The following is a 27,170-nucleotide window of genomic DNA, read 5'->3' as shown; positions in this document are numbered from 1 at the left end:
CATGTTTTACAGATAATGGACTGATTCTTATATTCAACCATCCTTCCATTAAGACCATTTCTGGTGAGGCTTTGACGAACAGTACTGTAGATGGATTGGCTGAATTGTCAAAAGCATCTCTCAGGTCCTGTCTCAGGTCTTTTCTTGATTTTTTCCCAATTCCCAATTGCTTAAGGACGTGTCTTCTGCTGTAGATTATTTTTAAGCATTACCGCTTTTTCTTTTGTCCTCTGCTTTTCCAGTTTCCTCAATGGTTTTAAAGGACACCCTGCACACCAAGCAAATATATGCCACGTTTTTGGGTCATAGCTCTTTTAGAAGCATGTTGTCGGTGCAAAATTACTATTTTATGCCAGTCTGTGTTATTGGTGGCATTTTTCATAAATTTGGCTAAAGAAATGAGAACAATGTAATGTATTTTTGCAGCAGGTCACTGCTAACAAATTGCTCAAAGCTACAATTTCAAATGTTTTTTTCTAAGTTGTCTGTTATGTGTGGACACATAACTGGTCCATCACAGTCAGTTAGGTATCTCTCTATGCTTGAGTAATGCAGAGAACAAACAAACATACAAACAAAAATAATCAGGTACAAGGACTCGACTAATAGTGAATGAAAAAGCAGCTAAAGTCCAAAGAAAGACCTTCAGGAAGCCTGTTGAACTACTGCTCAAGACCACTTAAAACATGTCCAAAAAGTCTGGTGGAACTTTTGCACAGTACCTTATTTTCTTTTCAGTTCAATTCAGTTTAGCTTTATTCATATACCTCTTATTCACAACAACAGTCACCTCAAGGTGGTGTCTGAAAGGACAATTGTTCTGCTTTAATCCTTTTCGGCCTTCACAGAATGTCCATTATTCCCCCTGCATGTGAGGACAAAGACATTTTTCACATCGACAGCAGGTCCTCCTCATTGTTTGCTGTGAAGGAGAGAACAACACTAAATTATTGACAGTGTGAAAATGTCACAGACGTTCCTATATTACTGGGTCATTGTGAGCATAAAAAATGTTGTTTCTACAAACTTTGTAAAGAACAGTGTACATGAATGAGCTCCATCACAGTGGTTTGAAGCATTTCTAAATTTGAATTGGCAGCTTGAAAGAGTAAAAAGGTTCAAACTGAGCATAAAAGGTCAAATCTACAGATGGCAGGTTGTGTTCTGGATCCACAGGTGGACAGAAATTACTACCTTTATGTGTTGGCATTTAGATTTAGAGAATGCAACAACATCACCAGCCTCCAACCCCACCCCAGTGTAGTAATTGTAAACATTTACATAGTTTGAACCATAGATACCTCCATACAAATAATCACAGAGCGCACAGAAAAGATAAGTGTTTGCAGTATAGTATTTTACTGGGTAAAAGGGGACAAAACTGCCCCCAAGTGACCAAAGTGGTACAAAGCAAGGAGAAGGGAAAATCTGATTAATCAAAAAAATCAAAGACAGACAGTGGAATACTTAAAAAAGTAACCAACCAAGAGCTTTTGATTTAGGGTATTTATTTTTATTTATATTTATTTAGGTTTTTATTTCATTCCATATAATAATAATTCACCACAATTAATGGAAAATCTGTTATTTTGGTTATTTATTGGAGTTTGGCATATATAAGTAGCTTCTTCCTCACACTAATCATTTTCCCCTTTTGTTAAAAAGTTGCTTAAAGCTGCATCATATCCATCGAAGAAGTGGTAGTTCTCTATACTTACTTGAATTCTCATGTGCATATACTGTCTACTGTTTACAAAAGCCTTTCAAATATGAGCTATGGAGACTACCATCACCTGTCAAGGCAAACAATTTGATTGGGGTCAAGTTTATCCAGTAAATGGCAATATAACCACTATAGTTCTTTCACATTGTCCCCCCAAAAGCCAGAGGGTTGAATTTGAGACGCAAAGTGTGCATAGTCTTTTCACACTGTAAAAGCTCTATTCTGTTGCCCCCAATGCTCTCAGCTCCAGATTTTACAGCACCACTAACTGGAGGTTGATGTAAATGTTACTGGAGCTGGTGCTCTTTTGTTTCAGGGAGAATAAGTCATGGAATTTAATGTCTTATATTCTCATATAACAAGTTCTCTGCAGCCCAGTAGTATAGCTAAAATAAATAAATAAAATGCATCTAACATGTAACTGTTTTGCTTATGTGTGTGTGTGTGTGTGGGGGTTGTTTTTTTGCATTTGTGTTGGAGGAACTGTCCCTGATTTCGCATTTCATTTGTGCACTACACAGCTGGTATGAATGTGGAATTCAGTGAATGAATCAGCTTAACTTCAAATTCATCTCTGCTACCCTTTATGTAACCAAACTCTGACCATGATCACTAGAGCCACTGTCCACTAGTCACACATTGTTCTTGGTTTAAATCCATCACAGTACAGCAAACTGACCTGTTTATTCTGCATTAACCTGCAGAGTATTTTCATGCAATTTTTAAATAAACCAATTAGTCTACCTCAGTTGTTTTTTGTTGTTGTTGTTTTTTGCAGCATGTTTCACAACACGAAAAAACACAATTGCACATATACAGACCCGGTATCTGATTTAAAAACATGAGGACTTACATGTAAACTTTACATTTCCAGTTCATCAAACGCCACTGAGCAGTCCTTAGCTTTAAATCTAAGCTCTCTTCTTCCTTTCTAGTCCTGGCTTTTTTTTAAAAAATATCTCCCTTCATTTCTGAGTGAACTTAACTCTTTTTCTTTTCTCTCCCTGTGAAATACAGCAGCTGGACCTTTGCATTCAAAATGTCCTGACACAAAAAAATTACACACTTTATGCTCACTCTTCTTCTGCATGGCTAGCTATATGCTGAAGTACCACAACTTATCGACACCCCAAATCATTCCAATGTAGTGCCAAAACAAACAAACAAAACAAATAAATAAAAACATGCCCACTTTAGCCCCTCACTATGGCACATGGTTTTGCTTCTTTCATCTGTTTTTATGTGACATCCTCTGGTGACTAATAAACAAACAAGATTGCCTTTCATGTTTTATTGCTTATTAAAAACATTATTATTACTATTATTACTATTACTATTATTACCATTATTATTATGAAGCATCATTATTATTAAAAATTATGTTTGTTGTTTCATTTTCGTATTAACCAGTCCAATAACATAACAGTCAGAATAGTAATATTTAAAAAGCCTATTTCATTGATACACTTTGGTTGGTAACAATCTTTTAAAAAGACATCAGCTGGACGATGGTTTTAAGAAAAAATTCTTTTGCCTTAAGGCAAATCTGTGAAGGGTAAAGACCCCTTAAGGCCAGAAACCCACCAGGAAAGTGCTGAACAGCGTCGGTTTTCCGTAAGCGGACAGCGAGAGGACTTGCCCCCTGCTGACCATTAGGAGGAATGCATGTTTAAGGTACCTTAGCACTGGCTTACCTTCTTGCATGTTTTGTTACATGCAAGTATTGAGCTTTTTAACCCCCTTCTTTATGCCGTGGCTTCTTCAGATATAGACTTAGCGTATAACTAAAACAAAAACTCTATAACCATTTACAGAATAAAACCCATCTTATTACATCATATTCAATATTCTTTTTATTTGTAACCTTGTTGTAACCTATGTTGTAACCTGTGTATTAGAGTTTCCTGTTGATGAACTTTACATACATTCTTAGTTAAATAGCTTGTAAAAAGTCAAAAACGCTGCCATATGACAACAGCAGAACAGAGCACGGAGACAATGAATAACAGAATAAGTGATCTAATGTGGAAATTTGTTTTCAGTCCTAGGTTGAGGCGGAGCTTCTGTAATCTTTCCGAGGCCCACACACAAGCCAAAGCCCTGCCGTTACCATAGCAACGACTCGCGGAGATGCCACGAACGAATCGCAATTGGTCACCTCGGATCGTTGTTCCGTCCCAACCTGCCCTATGATTTGTTTCATATATTGTCTGTCTTAGAAGCTGCAACATGATTGGCTAGCTTCTACATTCGAGGCCCGCCTCGGTGAGTAAGCGCTCCCAGCTGCACACACGTCGGGAAGAGTCGTGCGGACGACGTTGTACGATAGAGCGAAAGCTTAGTTGTTTTCAGGAGTAAAAAAGTTAATCTGCTGTTGACTGTTTTTGGAGTAGTACGCTTACTTGGAAATTCACAAAGTGGTGGGAAAGTTGGGAGACATGTAGAGACTTTTTGGTCGCAGGTATTATAGCTTGACGATGGAGGAACCAGCGATAAGGCAAGTATTTAATGTTAGCCAAATTAACGCTTTTTGGGGGGGGGGGGGATATTTTTTGTTTTGTTTGCATTGGGATAAAATTTACTTTTTAAAATGGCGACTTAAGCTAAGAGTCGTGTTCCAAGAGTGCGGTGGTGTATGAGAAGTGTGTCTAAACGTGCCTGAGTGTAATAAAATGCTGACATGAATCTTTGCAGAGAGTTTGAGATGTCCCTGTCAGACGGTCCTTCTGACGACGACGACGAATTCCCGTCGACTTTACCCACAGATGGCAGCCACAGTGGGAGCATCCGCAAGGTCAGACAACCACACTCTTGCACTTATTTCAAATCGACAAAAATTACTGGATAAGTAAAATTAGAATACAGTCCACGTGATGATGCTGTGTGGCTTCACTTGGGGATCTTATTGGACCTGTAACTAAAACCAGGGGCGATTCTAGGATCAGAGCTTTAGGGGTGCTGAGCACCCAGAGAGCTGCCCAGCCAGGCAAGATAAACTTTACTCGTCACAATGAGACTTCTTCCCTGTCTCTGTCAGTCCCTGCATCCTTAAATGTCTCCAGTTGTCCCGAGGTCTCTCTGACTGTCTCCTTGGTGCATTTAAACCCCTGTCCTCGTCCCTGTCCTCGTCGTCTGTTGTCCATCTCTGTGACAGTCTGCAAATTTCTGTATTAAATCATAAGAAATCCCAAATTCATCAGTTCATCTCTGTCAGTCCCAATTTTAGTCTCCCCAATCAATGATAATGTTATGTTGGAATGTTGTTAAAGAAGGTCAAAAAATGTTTCAACCCAGTTTGTTTGGAAGAGTCTGTATAGCAGCTTTAATATAGGGAGAACACAACTTCCAGATCGTATGAGTGAAATTAGGTGTTTTTTTTGTCAGTTTAACAGTTTCTGTTTTGCCTGTCACTATTCCCTGTCTGTTTTCTTACCTGGTTCTTCCTGACCTTGTACTTTCTCCTCATGTTCCCCTCTTTCCTCTCTCCCTCTTTGGACTGACAATCATACACAAATAGATTGTATTCAATTAGATGAAAAAATTACATTAATATGAAAAAAAAATACTATTAAGATCACTAATAAAAACGTCCTCTCTCAGTGTACTTTGAACCAAAAGGCAAATAACCAAACCACATGTACATCTAATAAAAGATATAAATATTGAAACACTGATCCAACATTATTCTTGATTGACAGATCATTTGATCTTATACTTTTACCTGAATGTGGCTCCTTTTTTTGAAAAAACTTCCTAATATCCATTATGAACCTGGCTGTCTCTCCGTACACAAACACACACACACACTATCTATACTTTTGTTTTTAAACTATTACGTCTCAGGCAAGTCCTGTATGGTTTTTATATTTTTAGTATTGTGTCACACAAACCGCAAATATTGTCAAAAAAATTAAGAAATCATTGGGGGTGCTTTGATCATTTGTTTTTAGACCAAAAATGGGCTAAAAACGCCCCTGACTAAAAACTAAAAAACATGAAACCTGAATGTCATTGATGATCATGTCTAAATTGGAAAATGGAAACTTTAACTTAGCTTGGGAACAAAGAAAGTTAGCAGCAGGAATAATACCCACATGATAATACCCACATGGTAAAAAAAAGCACATTTTTCTGCTGACCACATTTTCTGAGTTTTGACATAGTGGCCGTCCCAATACAGCAGAGAAGGGCTGAACTGATCCAGTTCTATATACATATACCTTGGCTTCAGGGTCATGTTCATAGAGTGCTGATCTTATACCACTGTTAAATTATCAGTCCGTAATTTACGGTGTGACATCAGGATCCCCTGAAACATTGCTTTCCTGACATTGTTAAATAAAATGCAACAGATAAGTAAATCACAGAATATACACTTGCCAAACTGTTAATTGTTGTTTTTACCAATAAAATAATAAATGATGATATATAATTTATGCGAATATATAATTTAGGTGGGTAGTCTTTTTTTCAGTCTTTGTAACCTTCCCTGCCGTGGGAGATCAGGTCACATAGGCACTGGAGGGTTACTTGATGTGCGCATGTTAAACAAACTCCTTTACTGTAAAGAGATATATGAAGAAAAAGAGAGAGACAAACATAACAACCATATACTGTAGATGTTCCTGGAAGAGGGATAGAGAAGATGATGGAAGGAGTAGTAGGGCATAAGAAAAAGGGAGTATTCAGCTTGTTTACAGTTCAGCTCCGCCATCTGTCATGTAACTGTACATTTGTTTACCTCAGAGTGTGAAAGTGTGCTGTACTGTATGACACATGTCTGGTTTTAGTGAGCATGCAAATTACCAGCTGTGTGGTAGTTCTTAAAGTAATGTGAGCAAATTGCCTCTGTTGAAGCAAGATTTTAAAAAGCTGTTAAATCTTCAAACACATGTACAGATCCTGTTAAAGTTTTTTTTTTTTATCTTCTGAGAGAATGTATGTCCGCTGCTTTATTGTGGCACAGTATTATCATGTTAAGCAGCCACAATGACCTTCACATGTTGTCACATCCATCATCTATCATCATCATCCCTATACAGGGTTTGTAGTGTGAAGTAATTCTTTCAGACTGCTCTCAACTGGCAGTAATAACATGCCATGGTGCCATGGTAAAACTGGGGTTAGTGTCATGTGAAAACAGGAAGGCTTAAAAAAAGTAAAAAGTAATTTCTCACTGTGCCAAAGTCTGTTTGAGATTTATTTTCGATATATCAAATCTTATCCCCGCTGTGGCTGTGTCTCTTACAGTTTCTTTTTTTAAGCGTGTTTTTGGACAGGATAATTTCCATCGGGGAAAACATTAGTTAGCTGGTTGTAAGTCTGCCAGCTGCTTCCAGTACGTCTTACTCAGATCATACAGCATGAAGTAATGTTGTCACATTTTCACAGCTGTTCTGTGTTTTCTTGGGCAGACTGCCAAAATATATTAACAGCCACCAAGTATATTTGGTAGTCTAGTGTAGCTGTCTTTTTTTTTTTTTTTAATTTTAGGTTTTTTAGCAGCTTCCATGATGGATTTACTGGTACAACATCAGTTTGCTCCGGTTTTGGAAATTCATTAACTCAACCAGCCCTGACCCTTCCACTTTGTGTTTCCCTACTGCTCGATATCATTCAGCTTCCTCTCCAGACTCCATTGTTTCTCATACAGAGACTTGATAATGATATCGGTGGAAGTTCACGTGCCTTTACCATCGTGTTTCTTTACAGTCTGGTCCACTTGCCAGTTTCTTTTGTGGCTATCTTTGATATTAGTCAGCTGCTTGAGTTTCTCATCCTGTAGTCCACTGGATGGTTTTAAACTGGTGTCTGGAAGTATCTGTGTTGTGCTCTAGAGCAGCATTCCCCAACTTTTTTGCTCCACGGACTGGTTTATGTCCGACAATATTTCCACGGACCGGCCTTTAAGGTATCGCGGATAAATACAAGATAAATAAAACCATTACTGGTACCAAAAAATTTGAAGATTTATTCATAACACAATGGAAAGACCCAGGGAAACCGAGTTAACTAAAAACCAGTAAAACCCCTGAAAACCATAAATTTCACACCCGAGCCTCAACTCGGTACCGGTACTGGTCCGTGGCCCGGGGGTTGGGGACCGCTGCTCTAGAGATCCAACATGAGGTGGGTAGTTGGTTAAGATACTGTTGTGAGGACTTTTAGCTGTTGTTTGGATTCTGCCAGAGGAAACTGTTTATAGTGCTCTGTTGTTTATTTTTCAAGAAGTACTTTTTATTGTTTAGTATGCTTTTCCCACCTTTTGAGTGAACATACACATGTTATATAAACACAAGTGCAACTGCTTTCCAACACTGCTTCCACCACAAACCGGTGGAACTGCTTACATGGTGGTTTCTGTCATGGTCTCATAACCTTTACACCCTTATAACATACAACATCATTTATGCTATTGCTTGGAAAAAGGTTTGCTTTCTTGCCGGTGAGTAGATTAATTAAAATAGTCTAATTCTGTGGGAAATGCAACTTTTGTAATTGGTCATTCAGTAATTCTTTTACCTCCTCTATTTCTTTATTTCATCTGCAGGGCTGTGATCCTTTGGCTCAGACTCAGCGCAGTAAGCTGCAGCATCGACGGGCTCGCATCAACCAGCAGATCAACAAGGAGATGCGTATGAGAACTGGAGCGGAGAACCTGTTCAGGTGAGACACTGCGACGAATCAGAACATTGCGTGCACAATTTTTATTTTATTTTTAATTACTTTTCTGTTGTGATGTTACATAAGGGCAGCACGGTTGTGCAGTGGTTAGCACTGCTGCCTCACAGCAAGAAGGACCTGAGTTTGAATCTATCGTGTGTGTGGAGTTTGCATGTTCTCTCCAGGAACTTTAGCTTCCTCCCATAGGTAGGGTGGTTGCAACCTGATATCACAATAAAGCGTGAAATAGACACGCCGGTCCACGGTGTCCATTTCACGTACATGCACACAGAAGTTGCAGTAACAGCAGAGGAAGATATTTTATTTCAAGCCAACATGAAAATAATCATGGAAAAGCATTTAAACAGACATTATTAACATTGACAGTTATATGTATATACATATTAGCTGCCTAGCTTAATCAGTTTTGATCATTAAGGACCCTGGAATGTATTTCATACATTTTTCTCACTACCGACTTCGTGGCTTTAAATAGATTATTTCCTCCTTCTGGTAATGCAACATCTGCATGCGTGTCTGTTTCACAGTTTGGAGAGGCCAAAATAGACACGAATCTTCTTGGAAATAAGTGATGCAGTGCTGTAGTGTTGAGCTGCTTTTCCAATCCCATGGGTAAAAAATTGTGAAGCTTTGTGTTTGTCAGCTTTATCACAGTTGCTTTAAATATAATGTATATTCACTCGTCACACGCCAACTTTTTCTGTGTGATTTTGTGAGAAATGCTATTCAGGTGCCATCTGTGTTGTCGTCTTTGTTGGTTGCCTCACATTTTTGGTTCAGTCGGTTGATGGGAAAAGGTCAGAGATCACTCCCATCCTAAAGAAACACACACACCAGCACCACCCAGTTTTACAGCTCTGTTTGTGTTCACTGTGTGTGAACATGGCTGTTTATGTGCTTGTGCTGGTTTATCTCCTCCCTGTTGTGCAAATTTTTGCTTTTTTTATATTAATGCTTCTTTCAAACAGAACAGTGAGTGAACACTGCATACTTTGGCAGCATGAGCACCACTGAAGCTAATCTCCCAACTCTCTGAACTGCTGGCCCTGTGTCTTGAAGCAGCCAGTTGTCATTCACACAAACCAGAGAGTTTTACTGGTGAGGAAAGTGGACGAAGTTAAAAATGAAATGTTCACATAGCATCAAGGTCTTGTCTCTGAGGACATTGGCATCATCTTTGTCTAGTGTCTCTCCATTGCTCTCCTCTATATTCTGTCTCCTCAACTCATTCTCAACATGTCCATGTTTATTGCCCACTCAGGTAAATTAGTACGGAGCCTCAGAGTATATGTATGAACTATTTTTTTTTTTTTTTAAGTATTATTACTATTTTTTTTTTTTCCTTTCTTTTTAATTTAGTTATATCTTACTTTATAAGGAAGGACATTAAGATAATTGTATGCTGCTGGAGACTTCTATTACTGTGCCTTTCCTTTCTTCTTTGATTGATGGCTGCTTCGTTCCTCATCACCTATAATTGTACATTTTTGGTGGGTCTGCTTAAGTTCTGCGATGTATTTTGGTACATTGTACAATGAAAAAAAAAAAAAAAAAAAAATATGTATGAAGTATGTGGATACATTTGCTCTAAACCTCTGCTGTGGCAGTCTTTCAATGTTTAAAGTATGAGCAGACCGCTGTGCAAAAGTCTCTGGAAAGACATGGGACATGCTGCTGCTCCAGCACTATTCGGGAGGAGGAGTAGGAGGAGCCACTTAATTAAAGCAAAGAGCTCCTTTCTGCTTCCTCAGTGGTGCCGCACTAAAATCTAATCTAATGAAACTAACAATGTTTTTAATTTAAGACAGACTCACTGTTGTCTCAGGACTTGTTTTTGCAACAACTGATAAAGTTGAAAAAAATCTTTCTTCTTTCTTTTTTATTTACTCTGTACTCTCTGTATTATTTTATTGTATTATTACAATGCTTCAAAATGCTCCCAAAAGTTAGTTAGTGTAGAAAACCACAGTTGATATGAGATTAATAAATTACTCTTTTGATGACCTATCATTCTATTTGGATATTCTTATTTCATAGTCAAGCCAGTTTGAGTGGCCTGACTGCAGTGGCTTTTGCTGTTTTGTTTTCTAAATGTTTTAAATGATGAAACAGTCCTTAAAATAATTACTGTGTAACAGGGTGTTAAGTTCTTTTTATTTGTCTTTTCAATGTTTCCCTAGCTCCACATTTGACCTGATTTAGGCTCTTATCCCTAAAGGTGATGACTCAGTTTGCTGGATATAAAACAAGCCCTCCCTCCCGTTCTATTGGGACGCTCCGTCACATAGACAAAGACCCCCACACAGCCCGTCAGCCTGTAATCAGCTAGCTTTGTGTCTGCCCCCGGCCTGTTCCCATGCAGAGATTCCCAGCGGTGCTCTGGCAAGCTCATCCCCCACTTATTTGTCTGGTGCTGTCAGACCTTTTTTTCTGTCCTTCTTTTTCCAGTCAAGTGGAACACATAGACACATACACACACACAAAAAACATGTAGCTTTCACTTGCACTTCACTTGTTGTGAAACTGGGTCATGGTATTAGTGCTGGTGTGTGGGAGTCGATGTTTGTGTGTGTTTGTGTGTAGGGGGTTTGGGATGTTAATTAAATACAGGGGAGGGGGTGTCACTAATCAGGGTTTGTGATTGGCTAATGAAGACGTCATGTTCTGTGCTGCATGTAGGAGTTCAACTGAGGGACTGTAATGTTGTTTAAACATCATCCCAGCACAGGGGTCCATGCAGACCCCAGAGGTATTTTATTTTTCTTATCTCACAGGTGCTTTTTTTCTATTGTTCAGTTTTTGAATGACTTTGTCGATCAGTTTGTTCTTAATGATATCAGAACATTGTTTTCTGTTTCTGCTTTGGTTAGTGCTTTTAAAAAATTAAAATTTGTTATGGCCACAGGAAAAAAAAATTCTAACATTTAAACTTCTCTGATTCTTCATGTCATAAGCAAGAAATACTTGTGTTTCCCTTCCAGAGCTGCAGCATGTTGTGTGTGTAAGTGGATGTGTGTGAAGGGGATATTTGGCAGCCTGTTTAATGCTGACTAATCAGATTGGCCCTGGCTTGATCCTACATATAGGTGTGTGTGTGTGTGTGTGTGAGACTGGGAAAGGCAGTGACAGATGAGGAGAGAGGTGAAGCTAAAGTGGTCTAACTGGAAAGCTTAACCTGATTTAAGTCCTCAAAAGTGAGCTTCAGTTGTGTGTTTGAACTGAGATTGGTCATGTGTTAAAGGATAACATAGAAAAAGCACCACAAATATTTCAAATTCAGAGTGATGTGAGTGTTCTGGTAACAGGTATATGCAACTGAAGATGAAGTGCTATTTCAAGATAAACACTCTAACATATGTTTTTTTTTAGCTCTTTACCAGTCAGCCTAAAAGGCTGATGGGGTGTTGTAGTCATCCCTCCAGGTGGACAGATGGGCAGCTGGGCAGGCCGGACACCTAAGTTTTTGATAACTCAAGAAGGAAGTCACCTAGGATTTTCAAATGCCATAGGTGCATCTACCAAAAATCTCGGATGAGTTTGTGTCTTAGTGACCTCAACCTAAAGGTCAAAGGTGAGGGGTAGTTTTCTGAAAAGCTTGTGAATGTGATAACTCAGCAACAAGGCGACGTAGGAGCTACAAATTGATATCATAGGTGTATCTCCTAGAAATCTCGGAGGATTTTGAATCCCGGTGACCTTGACCTCAAAGTCAAGGTCAGAGGTCAAGTTTTCTGATTTTTTTTTGAATATGATAACTCCAGAATGCGACAGTGTATTCAATGTCATACCACAGGTGCATCTACTGAAAATCTTGGATGAGTTCGAATCTCAGTGACCTCACTCTCAAGGCAGGGCTCTAGACTAACTTTTTGCCATGGGAGCACCAGTGCACCGGCACAAAAGTTAGGCGCACTCAAATTTTTCAACCGCATTGCTTAACACCGCAGTTTTACATGTGCACTTTTTTGGGGGGGAAGTTGCAGTCCATACAGACAATATTCATTTCTAAATTAATAACTAACAAACTTGTGCTTAAATTGCTTTGTCAATATTGTAGAAAATGTTAAACTTAATCATCATCTTGGCTCCTCTGACGACCTGTTTGCTGTTGCCTGCTGCTGAAAGGCAGTGGGGAGAGGGGACACTTGGGCAGTGCATTTATTGCAGCATATAATGTGTTTTCTGGATACTTTGCTGTTTTTTCAGCATTCAAAGATTGATGGCACCGTGTCAGAGCTGGCTATGAATTTCAGACGGATCAGGCCTTAACTTAACACAAAAGTTATCAATAGTTCTTTTCATCTTTTCTTATTACCCACAGCTACATCCACTTCTGTCGGGCCTAGGCTGCTCACTAGGGCTGGGTATCATCACTGATTTCTATAATCCATTCGATTCCGGTTCTCAAAGTCCTGATTCGATTCAATTTAGCCTCAGACAGTCAGAAATATTATAATTCTGATCATTTATCAGTACTGATACACATGAGACTTCATCAGAATTGTGAACATCACAGCAGATGCCTTTGTGTCAAAGTAACTGAGAATAAAACACAGAAAAACATGAAGGAGATTTTCCTGGTCTGGCGTTTTATAGCAGATAACCTTAAAAATATTCAGCAATATTCTGCAATTTTGCATAATTTTAAAAAGTTTAAATTTCTTCAGTATTGAACAGCAGAAATTAGGCTTTCTTGTCCGAGGTCATTTAAGTGGAAAAAAAAAAAGAAAAAGAAAAGAAAAAGACAGCGGCCGACAGCGCTGTAAACAACGGTAGACTGGTGGGTAATAAGCAAATGAATAATGCAGAAAACAGAGATTTGACACGGGAAACTGTTCTTGAAGTACACACAGAGAGCTGTGTATGAAGTGTAATTTTTTATCGTAGTGGAAGCAAAACAGCAAAAGTCAGAGGGAATTCATGACGACATTGATCAAATGTGAAACGTAGTTTGCTGCTTCTTTTGCTGCTGGCTCGGCGAATTTTGGTTGGAGAGAGACAAAACCTGCAGCTCAGAATCAGCACAAAAAAACGTAAACACAGTGCGGACCCGACGCATCAGAATCGGTGAGCCCTGACGGCGTGTCCGTCTACGTGCTGTTGGGTGAGAAAGCAGAGAAAGAGAAAGCTGATTCTGATGTGTCGGCTCTGTGTTACGTCTTTGTGTGGAATCCGTGTACCTGCTCTCATTTGCTGTTTGGTGGTTGTTGAAATAGTTTTGTGAGCTTTAATCTGAGAATCTGGCGTTTCTGACAAAACACAGTTATACTTAAAAGTCAATTCAGGATTTAATGAATCGATATCACTTTATTCAAGCTACTCACCTTCCACTTCCACCTGCACTTTCAACTGGACCACGGTCAATCAGAGAGGTGCCGCCCCTGACTATCTCTGATTGGTTTAGTCCACGACAGTGGCATAATGTGTCTGTTGTTGACCACACGGAGAGTTGCAGAGATTTTTTTGTTGTTGTTACCCGAACAGTTGGTCGCACCGGTGCGACCAAATATTTTTTTTAGTCACACCACTGAAAAATTTGGTCGCATTTGCGACCAAATTGGTCGCACTCTAGAGCCCTGTCTCAAGGTCAGAGTAAGTTTTCTGAAAGTCTTGTGAAATCGATAACTTGAAAACAAGGCGACATGGATTTTGTAGAAACATCTCCAAAACTGACACCAGAACTCCCGCTAAAAACAGAAACGGGTTGGATAGATGGGCCAGAGGAAATGTAAGTAAATTTGATGTTGCAGGCCTTTATTTTTTCAGTTCATCTAAACTCAATCATTTCTTCCACATTTCTGTGAATTTGACACAGTGCCGTTTTGATCCATTTCTCTACTTCATGGATAGAAATTCTTTCTGACTGCAAAGTCCCAATAATTTTGTGCACTGTTCAGGACCAATAATAATGGAATTCTCTACCACTTTTCTGAACAACAACAGTAAACTAGTGATGCTTCAGATTTCCGGGAACATTGTGTACCCCATAGAAGTATGAGCTGGCCTTAGTCATCGACCCTCTCATTGTTTTTGGGGGGTGAACCAGAGAAAGTGAATGAACAGTGGTTGACAGAGGGAGGAGAAGGTGGGGAGTGCTGCATAAATTAAAGAGAGACTTTTTATGCCTTCACCCCATCCTGAATTTATGTTCTCAGAAAAGTTTGCTGCATCCACTAATACTGAACTGGCAAGTCAGTTTTTAGCTGTGTTGTTTTAGTTGTGATACTGGGCTCTACGACAAAGCAAATTAGGAATCAGCCCAAGTACTGTTTTTAGAAAGCCCACAAAGAAGTTTTGAGAACTGAAAAAAAGGAAACCTGGACATCTTTGTGTTTTATTCTGCAGGGCGACAACCAACAACAAGGTGAAGGAGACGGTGGCTCTAGAGCTCAGTTTTGTCAATTCCAACCTGCAGCTGCTCAAAGAGGAACTGGAGGAACTTAACAGCAGCATGGACGTCTACCAGACAGACAGGTGCACAAATACATGCAAATTTGTCCCATTAAATCCGGACCATGCTTGTTAGAGTAATGATCATTATTATTGGGAAAAAAAAAATCCATTATATTTTTGTAGTGACACTGGCACTGGGTGTATAACCTCCTTGTACTTAGATATTTTTGGTGACCAGTTTATGTGTTGGTCCTTAGAAATGTTATCTTTGTTTTTTAATAATAGGATGGGGTTAAGTCAAAGTTGGGTTTCAGTCACATTTATTTTAAGAGATTAAAGGAAAAAAGCATCCACATATGTGTCATGCAGTCTGTCACATCCATAAGATTTTTGCCTCCATGGCTCCGTATCGTGGGAGGGAAAAAAAACCCTGATTAGAGTATAGTCAATAACCCTGTGGTGTCTGTGTGCACATTTGTTGTTATTGTGAATGACAGTAGGTAACTGTGGGGGGTGACAGGCTTACTGCTTGGCTTTAGCTTTGCTGATTAGCAGGATGAAGCACTGAGAATAGTGCTCACCGGTTTTGAAAACAAGCAGATGGGAGCAGCAGTCATTGTTGAAACCTAAAATATCGCTGTTAATTTCTTTTTGCAGTGAGGCTGTCAATGTTCCAATGATCCCACTTGGCTTAAAAGAAACCAAAGAGGTGGATGTCACTGTTGCTATCAAGGTGAAGTCAGCATCTGTCTACGTCCTTCTCTTTATTTATCCAGTTTGTTGTTCTTTTCAAGAAAAACTTGTGTTTGAGTGAAAAATTATTGCAGTAAATGTATTCTAATGAAAGTTACTGAATCAATGTTTTTAAGCTTATTTTACAAGCAGTGTTTATATTTTTATGCTAATTTACATTAGTTCTTTTCATTACTTGTTCATTACTAAACATTTGACACAGATGGGTAGTTTGATGAAATATCATATTTTTGTGCTTATTTGCTTTCCTTTTTTCAGGTAGTATGGAAGAATAACCAAAATCATCTTCATGTGGACACGTGAAGATAATTTTTTTGTCACCGTGTCTCTGTCTGCCTTCACAGGACTTCATATGTGAGCACTATGGGGAGGACAGCTTTCTCTATGACAAGGAAATCAAAGAGCTTATGGAACTTAGACAGGTTAATAAATTCACCCATACAGTTTGATCCAGAGTAAACATTCTGCTCATTCAGTCCCAGTTCTGTTTGTAGGAAGCTGTTGGTAGAAACCCAGAGTGTGCCTCTAATAATGGGTAGAAAAACAAGTGGAATGAAAAGTGTTGATTTACTTAAAGTTGTTCTCTCTTTTAGGCTGTAGCTGATATTAAATGAGTGTTAACATTTAGTTTATTGATGATTCAATCAGGCCATGCGTACACCCAGTCGAAACCAGGCCGGTCTGGAGCTGCTAATGGAGTACTACAATCAGCTGTACTACCTGGATCAACGTTTCTTCTCTGCTCAGAAGAATCTGGGTGTCCATTTCCACTGGTATTATATGATAGCAAAAAGAACTGTTTTTTTAAATGTGCACTTTAGCTGTGTTGTTACTACATCCTGATGCCTTACTGCTGCTCTCTCTTTCAGGAGAAAATCGAAGCATTCAATAGTTGTTTTCCAGGGACAGATATACAGTGGCTTGCAAAAGTATTCGGCCCCCTTGAACTTTCCCACATTTTGTCACATTACAGCCACAAACACGAATCAATTTTATTGGAATTCCAGGTGAAAGACCAATACAAAGTGGTGTACATGTGAGAAGTGGAATGAAAATCATACATGATTTCAAACATTTTTTACAAATAAATAACTGCAAAGTGGGGTGTGCGTAATTATTCAGCCCCCTGAGTCAATACTTTGTAGAACCACCTTTTGCTGCAATTACAGCTGCCAGTCTTTTAGGGTCTGTCTCTACCAGCTTTGCACATCTAGAGACTGAAATCCTTGCCCATTCTTCTTTGCAAAACAGCTCCAGCTCAGTCAGATTAGATGGACAGCGTTTGTGAACAGCAGTTTTCAGATCTTGCCACAGATTCTCGATTGGATTTAGATCTGGACTTTGACTGGGCCATTCTAACACATGGATATGTTTTGTTTTAAACCATTCCATTGTTGCCCTGGCTTTATGTTTAGGGTCGTTGTCCTGCTGAACCTCCGCCCCAGTCTCAAGTCTTTTGCAGACTCCAAGAGGTTTTCTTCCAAGATTGCCCTGTATTTGGCTCCATCCATCTTCCCATCAACTCTGACCAGCTTCCCTGTCCCTGCTGAAGAGAAGCACCCCCAGAGCATGATGCTGCCACCACCATATTTGACAGTGGGGATGGTGTGTTCAGAGTGATGTGCAGTGTTAGTTTTCTGCCACACATAGCGTTTTGCATTTTGGCCAAAAAGTTCCATTTTGGTCTCATCTGACCAGAGCACCTTCTTCCATATGTTTGCTGTGTCCCCCACATGGCTTGTGGCAAACTGCAAACGGGACTTCTTATGATTTTCTGTTAACAATGGCTTTCTTCTTGCCACTCTTCCATAAAGGCCAACTTTGTGCAGTGCATGACTAATAGTTGTCCTATGGACAGATTCCCCCACCTGAGCTGTAGATCTCTGCAGCTCGTCCAGAGTCACCATGGGCCTCTTGGCTGCATTTCTGATCAGCGCTCTCCTTGTTCGGCCTGTGAGTTTAGGTGGACGGCCTTGTCTTGGTAGGTTTACAGTTGTGCCATACTCCTTCCATTTCTGGATGATGGCTTGAACAGTGCTCCGTGGGATGTTCAAGGCTTGGGAAATCTTTTTGTAGCCTAAGCCTGCTTTAAATTTCTCAGTAACTTTATCCCTGACCTGTCTGGTGTGTTCTTTGGACTTCATGGTGTTTTTGCTCCCAATATTCTCTTAGACAACCTCTGAGGCCGTCACAGGGCAGTTGTGGAGCTGTTTTGCAAAGAAGGATGGGCAAGGATTTCAGTCTCTAGATGTGCAAAGCTGGTAGAGACATACCCTAAAAGACTGGCAGCTGGAATTGCAGCAAAAGGTGGTTCTACAAAGTATTGACTCAGGGGGCTGAATAATTACGCACACCCCACTTTGCAGTTATTTATTTGTAAAAAATGTTTGAAATCATGTATGATTTTCGTTCCACTTCTCACGTGTACACCACTTTGTATTGGTCTTTCACGTGGAATTCCAATAACATTGATTCATGTTTGTGGCTGTAATGTGACAAAATGTGGAAAACTTCAAGGGGGCCGAATACTTTTGCAAGCCACTGTATGTAATGTGACCATAAAACCATTTCTCCAGAATTAAAATCTCATTTATGTTTCTAAGTGGTTGGCTACAAATTTTAGTTGAGCTTGAAGGCGCTAATTATGAAGCAGAGGATGGATGGCAGTGTCCCATTACATGACTTTAAAAAAGAATTTAAGCTTAATAGTAGATGAAGACACTTATGTTCCAGCAGCTTAAACTCTGGAGGGGCTTTGTTCATTGGTGGTTCCCTTTTCATTTGTCATTCAGGTATGACTCTCTGACTGGCGTTCCATCATGTCAGCGTGCGCTGGCCTTCGAGAAGGGAAGTGTGTTGTTCAACATCGGAGCCCTGTACACGCAGATTGGAGCAAGACAGGACCGCTCCGCAACAGCTGGCATAGACCGAGCTATAGATGCTTTTCAGCGTGCTGCAGGTACCACAATGGCAAAATCATACATTAGAATACTTGATTTCTCGTTTTGTGAGCCTTCAAATAAGAGGGGCATGTTCTTTTACACAAAACAGCACAATGCAATATACTCCTAGTGCTGGTCCCAAGTCCAGATAAACAGGGAGGGTTGCATCAGGAAGTGCACCTGGTGTAAAATCTTGGCCAGATCCAAGATGCAGATCATAAAAAATGAATTTTTCATATTGAATTTGTCATGGCCTGGGTTAACAATGACTGCATACTGTATAATGGATATATTGTGTAAAGGATTTTGAAGATGAAGCTTCCAGGCAGAAGGAAAAGAGGAAGACCTCAGAGGAGCAAAGGAGGACGTGCAGAGGGTTGCTGTGACAGAAGACAATGCTAGGGATAGGGCGAGATAGAGGCAGATGATCCACTGTGGCAATCCCTAAAAGGAGCAGCCAAAACAAGAAGATTGCCGATAATATAACAGATTTTTTTGTTGTTTATAATCAGCTATTGATGATTTTGAGGTAGCCAATCCTGTAAATTTAAAGTTTTTGTTCAGTTGTTTTTATTATATACTTTTGATATAATAAGCATTGATATCAAAATGTTTGAATTCACATGGCTAATTGGTAATGTATTTATTGGTTATTTATTTATTTTTTTATGTGTAGGTGCATTTAATTATCTTAAAGAGAACTTTTCCAACGCTCCAAGTCTGGACATGAGTAGTCCATCACTCTGCATGCTGGTGCGGCTCATGCTTGCCCAGGTACAGGAGTGTGTGTTTGAGCGCATCACCCTGACCACACAGGACACGCACTTTACCTCCCAGCTCCGGCTGGCACAGGAGGCTGCACGGGTGAGTAAATACATATCTGCTTTGTTTGTGTTATTACCCTTGATGCCCTATGTTTAACTGTATACGCATGTGTGTTTTCTGTAGGTGTCAGATGTTTACTTGTTAGTGCAGCAGACTATGGCACAGCCTTTGATGAAGGACTATGTGCCATTTTCATGGGTGTCCATGGTTCAGGTAAAATCTGAACACTTCCGCGCTCTCTCCCACTACTACGCTGCTGTTGCACTCTGTGACCACATGTGTAAGTACAAAATTTACTTACACGTTCATTAGGGAGAGTTCATACTTCTTGTTTTGTAGATAACCTTCTGCCTTGGCTATATTTAATTTTGAATTAAAGTAGTATACTTGTGTCTTTAAAAAGTCTTAAAAAGTCTTAAGTTGAAGCTTAAACAACTTGTTACATACATGAGACACTTTTTGCTGCTAATTTATAAACAGACTGTAATGTAATATTTTTTATCAAACACTGATATTCTTGGCGGTGTGAGAGTGGTGTCAGACTGATCCAGCGGGCAGTGTGAAATGTTGTCTTGTCTGTGCTTGTCATCTTGTCAGCAGTCTGTTAATGTCTAATGAGGCAAATTGATCAACAAAGCTGTTTTCCTCTGTCAATTATGGAGTACACCTCTTTCCTGTGTATCACCTATGCAGCATCAAAAGCACTGTGTTTTGAAGAAGAAAACTGACATTTCTAGTGATTTACCCAATAAACCTAACTTTATTGTATTCTTATTCAGAGATAATCCTCACTTAATTAGTGTTTCTAAACAGATCTTAGCTGTATACATTTTTCCATAGTGTTGGCAGGAGGGGAGGAAGAGGAGGAGGAGGCTGAGAAGGCCTTCCTTCAGTGCCATGCCAGTGTTCCTGCAGGGCCACAACTCAGCCAGGTTCTTCGAGATCCTGAAAAAAGACGAAAACTTGGTGAGTTTGTATTCATCACGTAGCTGCTATGAGCTGCATTGTGCAAGCATCTTGAAAATGAACCAAAATGCTGATGTTATAACTTAAATAGTTATATCCCCATTCTTTGAAACCTTTATGTTTTTTAATAATAATTTCTGTTTACATGAAGGTAAGGCCCACCTGCGGCGTGCTGTAATCAGACATGAGGAGGCCATGCGTGTCCACAGTCTGTGCAAGATCCTGAGAAAGATGGATATCCTGCAGGATGTGCTCTCTGTCACACACAAACGTTCCCTGGACAAATACTCAGAGCTGGATCGAGAGGATGACTTCGATGAAATTGCAGAGGCCCCAGAGATACAGTGTGAGTGTCACGTATAATGGTAAAATCAATGATTACATTTTCTGTTTGATTAAATCATAGTGACTAACTGGCTTCTTTACCAGCTCATACCCACCAGAAACCAGACATCGTTCCACCCAATTTCTCCACAGTCAAGGTTACTGATATCTTCCAAAGACTGGTAAGTCCCACAGGGAGAAAATAATACACACTTGGCAGATACCTACCCAGGTTAGGTAACCATTAAAAATTGTTTCCTGTTCTTATGCTCTAGGGTCCACTGTCAGTGTTCTGTGCGAGGGCTCGCTGGGGCCCGATGCGTGTGATCTGCCTGAATAAGAGAGAAGGAGGACTGGGGCTCACACTCAGAGGAGACTCTCCTGTCCTGGTGGCTGGAGTGGTACCTGGAGGCTGGGCAGAGGTGAGACAAACCCTGCACATCTAGAGAAGATTCTGTGAGAGGAAAAGATCTTCTCTTGTATTCTTGTAGTCTTATTTTTATTCTTAGTTTTTATCCTCTCAAAAGGAATTGATTTGCAGTTTGATTCTAAGATGTAAATATTTTAAGACCTGCTTTTCTGTCTACTTATTGTATTATTATGGGGTCTTACAATATAAAATACCTTGAGGTGACTGTTGTTGTGTATAAATACAGTTGAATTGAATTTGATAAAATAGTTAACTGCAAAAAACAGCCATTCATTTGTTATTTAGAAAAGAGTTGTGAAGGACATGAAGGAGACAAAATGCAATACACTTCCTTCTTTTGTCTCCTTCTTCATTGTGGGAATATATTGCGGGCCTGCATACTTGCATGAAAAAAACGAGATCAAAACATGTAATTAAGATGAACTAATGATGTATAACTGTTACATGGTGTGTTCAGGAGGCTGGACTGAGGGAAGGAGACTACATAGTAGCAGTGGATGGAAAGGACTGTAAGTGGGCCAAACATGGTGAGGTGGTCCACATGCTGAAGAGCTGCAGTGACAGAGAGGTGGAGATCAGTGTGGTCACATTACACTCACATGATACACAGGTAAGTATGTGTATGAGCTATGTAGGGCATTCATAAGCATGTAGATTTGAGATAAACTTCCTTCGTAGAGACGTAGAGAACAATAAATTGCTGCAAAGCTTTTTGGTGGCATTTCTTTTTTTGTTGTCTTCCATGGATGTCTAGCCCTTTTCCAGCATGAGGGGTTGCTTTTTACCCCTCACCTGTAAAACGCTGAAACAAGGGAATATGAGTGTTTGTCATTTGATTACATTTGAGCCATCTTTATACTAACCAAAGCCGTGCAGTACTTTATGTTCAGACCCTTGAATCAAAACTGAAAGTCTATTCTTTGATTCCTTAAATTGTGGAAATATCTGTGGGGTTTGGCTGCTGTTTCAGTGGTTGTGTACCTGTGTGTATGCTTTTTTGTTTGTTAGCAGGTGGAGAGGAGGGCAGTTATGCTGTCGCTGTGCAGCGACAAAGAAAACACTCGGCATCGTCTGCTGTCTGGGGCTAAAGGCCAGAGCTCCGCCTCTTTGCTGAACTGGAACAGGAAGAAAAAGAGGGAAGGCAGCACGATCACAAAGAGACTTGGAAGCGCTTTCAGTTTGTCGTTCGGAAGCATCCGAGACACTGAGGCCATGTACTAAGAGATGACTTCAGAGGAATCACTCAGGGAATCACAGCAGCGGAGCACACGGTACAAGTAAAGCAGACACAAAGAAACAGCCTCTCCTGAGTTGAGGAGGTAGGTGATGATGCAAAGCTGGGACAAAGGAAAAGTATAGTCAAGGAACAAGTGCTGTGCCAAGTTCTTCTTGCACACTCCAGCATATCCGACATCTTCGTCAGTTAATCATTGAAATATGATGTTTACTACTTTTACCCATTGTACAAAAGTGAATTTGAAGTATCACAGAATTGTGTCCTGGCATCTTTCGAACAGAGACTGCACAGTAGGTGAATCAGTAGTGGAAATATGTCTGTAATTTCTCACCTGAAGTCACTATTATGAAGGATCTGTTTGCAAATGAGCAGCACAATATGGCACTGCCCATATCCAAGATACTATGGCTTCACTTTTTGGGACTGTCTACATTGTACAGGCCTTGAACAGTGTCCCCAGTTCCTACACTGGGTTAACCTGACTTTGAATTTAAATTGTGTGTTTAGGAAGAATGTGGTGGCAATGTATATAAAGTCAAAGTGTGTGAGTAAATAGATGCTAATTTTCCACAGGGCCTGGCAAAGTTACATTTGTAGAATGTTAATGAGCTTTATGTCATATAAGTACAGTAGCTACAAAAATAAAAGCACAAAAGTATAAAGGGAGCAAAATAACAGAACTGAGGCTTCTTCTTAATTAATTTCAAGGCTTTAGAAACATACATGCTTGCTGTGTTGAAGCTGACAGCTGTACAGTACCCTTCTTTATGGACACACTTTAAGTGTAAAAAGTGACTCTGTTCCGTTCTGTTGATACCAACAAATGATCACCCACACAGCCCATTTTGTTGTCTTGGTTTCCTCTGTGAGACAGGGTGCCACAGACTTTGATAATATACCTGTTTTTACACACAACCTGCAGGCATAGGATTTTTTAATAAATCGGTAGAAAGAATTGCACGTGTGAATGTAGTCTAACACTAGACATGAACTAAATCAGACATGTAATGCTTTTTACCCTGTTGGCTCGCCACTATGGAGATTATGTCACAGTGTGACATTTGTTCAGGTGGCTGTCCAGTAAATTCACATAGAGTGAGTGAGTGGGTGTTATCAATCAGTATGAACAAATCTGAAGCAAACTGCTGTGAAAAAAGGAAAACTGTGGGATGGTTCAAGCATGATTTTCTTCAATTTTTTGGAATTGTTTGAAAACAAATATATTTTACTGAACTTTCAGCAAACAACTATGATCAACATCCCCTTCTAGTTAATAAATGCAAGGTTAACAGTGTTAGCAGGGCCCATTGTTCAAGCACTGCACAATTCTGCACAGCTGGCAAAGTTATTGGTAAGAATAAAGAAAAAAAAAACAGCTCAGAGTGTAGTGGTTTACACAAATTACTTTGGGGTTGTGTCAGAAGGGATATCTGGTGTAAAAACCTGCCAATGTGGTGCTACCCACTGTGATGATCCCTTGTAAATACAGCTGAAAGTAGCTTCTCTAAATGTTAATATTTGTTGAAGAAGATGAAGCAGAATTAGCAAGGAAGTACAAAATTTCTTGTACTATATTCTTGATGGGACCGAATAGACCAGCAGTCACCTGTGATTAACCACTGAAGGCCTCCAACTGTCAGTCTGTTCACTTCTGACAGAAAGCACATTCAGCTTTTAATAGATTAGGATTAATTTGGCCAGTCAGTTCAACCTGGATTTATTACTAAAAGTATCATGTTGGAATTAATCCTTAGATCATTTTTTTATGTTTAGTTTTATCATTTCTAGGTGACTAAAAGCACTTGAACTTTGCTCTATTTTCTAATGTAGTTTTAGTATTTTGAATGCACTGTGACAAATATTTTGTAAATGTAGTTTCAGGTTTTACAATAATGACTATGATGTACTCACATTGAGAGGATGTGTGTTTGGATGTCAAATGTGATAAAGAGCGATCATGTAGGAAAAGCATGACATGAGGTGTGATTACACCAAAGTCCACTGTGTTTAACAATGTCCAACCACTGTACTGTATATTAGAAACAGCCAATGTTACATCTGTAGTTGTAGGACGATACTGAGAAAATGTTTCTTTCTTTAAATCAGTGCTGTTTGAACTTTTTGTAAAATTTTGATACAACTTGACGTAGCATTTTGTTCCAGCTTAAAATGAATGTTATTTGAGTTTGTCTGTGTTCACTGTAACATGACGGTCCATTGTCATGAGTGTGGAAAGCATGAGGGGACAAGAGCAAATTCAGTGTTTATCTGGGTATGTTTCGTCTAAAAAATCTTAAATATAGTTTTAAAAGATCTTACAACTTCTTTCACAATGATGATATTCACATTCCTTTGAAAATGAGCAACTTTTGTGCCACTTTTGACAGTAAGAAGACTATTCAAGATGTGATACCATGATTCGTGCAGCCACCAGAGTATGAATGTTAGATAGAAATAAAGCACTTAAGCATAGAAAAAATTAATTGTATGAATAGGTGTGAACGAGGTACCTTGCATAAAGCACTTTGATTGCTCAGCTATAGTAGAAAAGCACTATATAACAACCAGTCCATTTAACATTTACTTTTCTCCACTTGTGTTAGCACAGAGATGCTAATTTCTTTCCTCTGTTCGCTAACATCAACTACTCCAGTTTCTGGAACTGAGATGACAGCTTCATTTTCTCCATCCTGTGTTTGAACATTCTTGATAATCCATTTCTGACCCGAGGCTGCCCGATAATCTTTCCTCCATCTTACTTTTGAAACATTTTTTAATTCCCTGTTGAGACACTGAGTTACCAAATATGCTTCTCTACATCCTATTTTTTCCATTATATTTCAGTTCACATTGTCAGCAGGTTTCCAGATACACTTTCCCTGTTCTACTTGTTATATTTGTCTGCTCAATTTGTATTTGTTGCCAAATCTTTCTTTACACTCTGTTGAGCATTCTCCTGTACTGTGTTTAGCCCCAATAACATTTAGCAATTACATGTTATGAAATATAGCATGTACTGTCTTCTGAAAGGACAATATATATTACTACTGTATGGGTAATATACTCACACCCCTTATCAGTTCAGGTGCTGTAGGAAACTGGTTCAAATGAAAGAACGTTGCTACAATCCAGCACCTGATTTCAGCTCTCTGTTTTCACGGCTTAAGCAAGGCCAGTGTATATCTAGGCCACGACTTTCTTCCATCTTCCTTCACTTGAAAGCTAAATCTTTGTCAGAAAGTATTACTCAGTGGTCTTATCATTGCATTTCTGTTCTCTGCAAGCATTGTTGCATGCAGTTATGTGTTCAAATGTGTTTGATCAGTACTGCTCTGACTACAAATGGAAACCAGATGGGATTTTCTGCACTATGAGATCTTGATTGATTGATTGATTGATTGATCAATGTAACAGCACAATTACTTTGACACCCTTTGCCAGCTTCAATGGCAGTTTTTAGGGCCAGCTGCACTTTCAGCACAACACTTAGCACTGCACAAATGCCAATCCAGCCAGGTTTGGGGTTTTTATGGCAGAATGTGGTTCTACACCAAACGACCTAAGTTCAGTCAGAAAAGTTTCTTCTAGCCAACATCAGCTGTTTTCAAATTTGTTCGGTAGTAATAGTAGTTCTTTTCCAGAGGCATAAATCATCAAGAGAGCCATTTTCATTCACGTAGACAACCCAACCTTTTTTGACATAACCATCTTAGACAGAAGCAACTGCTGTCTTTGACTTAACATGACTAGATTTAGAAATTTGGTTCATTTCATCCCAGTTTCAACCTGCTTTTCTGAATTTTCAGTCACTCCCTATTCCTGTGAATTAAAATGCGTACCACTATTCATTACAAGCCTTCAACATTAGATGCGTTTCTCTCACTGTCTACATTACCTTCCAATCTCCGATCCTAAAGGGTCATTAGAATTTAGTCGGTATACACTCACAGCCACCCCGTGTAAATCCATTCTGCTTTCTTTGGGGATCTGCCAGGGCCAGAAGCCACTGCTGATTGTTGAAGAGGCGTTGGCCTAACTTGTTTCATTTGGAGTTAGTAAAAGTTGAGATTAAGTTCATAGAAATTCATTTTTTTCCTTGTCTGTACTTTTTTGTGTGATTATTAAGTAAGTCTTAAATTGGCTTCATAATTGTGTTTACAGCTCCCAGCTTAAATTTAATGTGTTGCAACCTGCAGATGCACTGCATTATTTTGCAATTACATAGTTTTATGTCTGTTGACTATGTGTTGCCATCACTACAAAAACTGTTTTATTGTTTATGACATTATAAAAATAGATTTGAACTCTTTGAAAATAATTTTTAAATCTTTTTATTGTGATTAGACCCAAATACTTTTTTTATGTCCTCTCTGGCTTTCCGTGTGCATGTGTGCATTTGAGTAAATGCTTGGCATTGACTGTTTGTAAGAGAAATGAATTTGTGTTTTTGCCTGGATATGTGACCATCCCTAATACTGCATTTGGGGATTTGCACAGTACTTTTTTCCTTAAATAAATACAATAAAAGTGAATAATGAACTACTGTGCATTTACTGTAACACATGCAGTAGCACACATCATAGAATCATGATGCATTGAGCCACAGCTTTTAATCTTTGAATTCAGGTGTTTTCAGTCTCATTACCACAGGTGTGTGTCTTTCAGATGAAATGTGAGGAAGTATATCCAGCTCATAGGGGGTCGTGTGATTGGTGGTCTTTACCTTAAAATATAAAGCACCTTAAAATTACTGTTGTGAATTGGAGCTGTATCGATTAAAATTAATCTGTACTTTCAAATGCATCGTTTCATACAACTCAACAAATATCAGCAAATACAAAGTGTTCCTATGCAGTGTAGCGCACAGTCTGCTGAGTATTCTCTTTAGTATCA

The 27,170-nt window shown here is 39.3% G+C and overlaps 1 protein-coding gene across 2 annotated transcripts; it reads left to right on the top strand.

Annotated features, from left to right (window-relative positions):
• Window positions 1-4,016: 4,016 nt before the first annotated feature.
• rhpn1 (rhophilin, Rho GTPase binding protein 1) lies at window positions 4,017-26,816 on the top strand. Of its 2 annotated transcripts, none has more exons than XM_039601106.1 (16): window positions 4,017-4,220; window positions 4,418-4,517; window positions 8,274-8,389; window positions 14,753-14,881; window positions 15,458-15,533; window positions 15,898-15,975; window positions 16,202-16,326; window positions 18,346-18,512; window positions 19,172-19,359; window positions 19,444-19,600; window positions 20,161-20,286; window positions 20,438-20,632; window positions 20,716-20,792; window positions 20,886-21,032; window positions 21,498-21,650; window positions 22,052-26,816. In XM_039601106.1, exons 1-16 carry the CDS (start codon window positions 4,201-4,203, stop codon window positions 22,259-22,261), a joined length of 2,064 nt encoding a protein of 687 aa, XP_039457040.1. In that variant the 5' UTR covers window positions 4,017-4,200; the 3' UTR covers window positions 22,262-26,816. The 2 variants fall into 2 exon arrangements, with proteins under 2 accessions (XP_039457040.1, XP_031607235.2); XM_031751375.2 differs by having other exon boundaries at window positions 22,049-26,816.
• Window positions 26,817-27,170: the final 354 nt, after the last annotated feature.

The sequence above is a fragment of the Oreochromis aureus genome, linkage group 17, assembly GCF_013358895.1.
Source record: "Oreochromis aureus strain Israel breed Guangdong linkage group 17, ZZ_aureus, whole genome shotgun sequence".
In the NCBI taxonomy this organism is placed as follows: Eukaryota; Metazoa; Chordata; class Actinopteri; order Cichliformes; family Cichlidae; genus Oreochromis; species Oreochromis aureus.
This window is presented reverse-complemented; position numbering and strand designations above follow the sequence as displayed.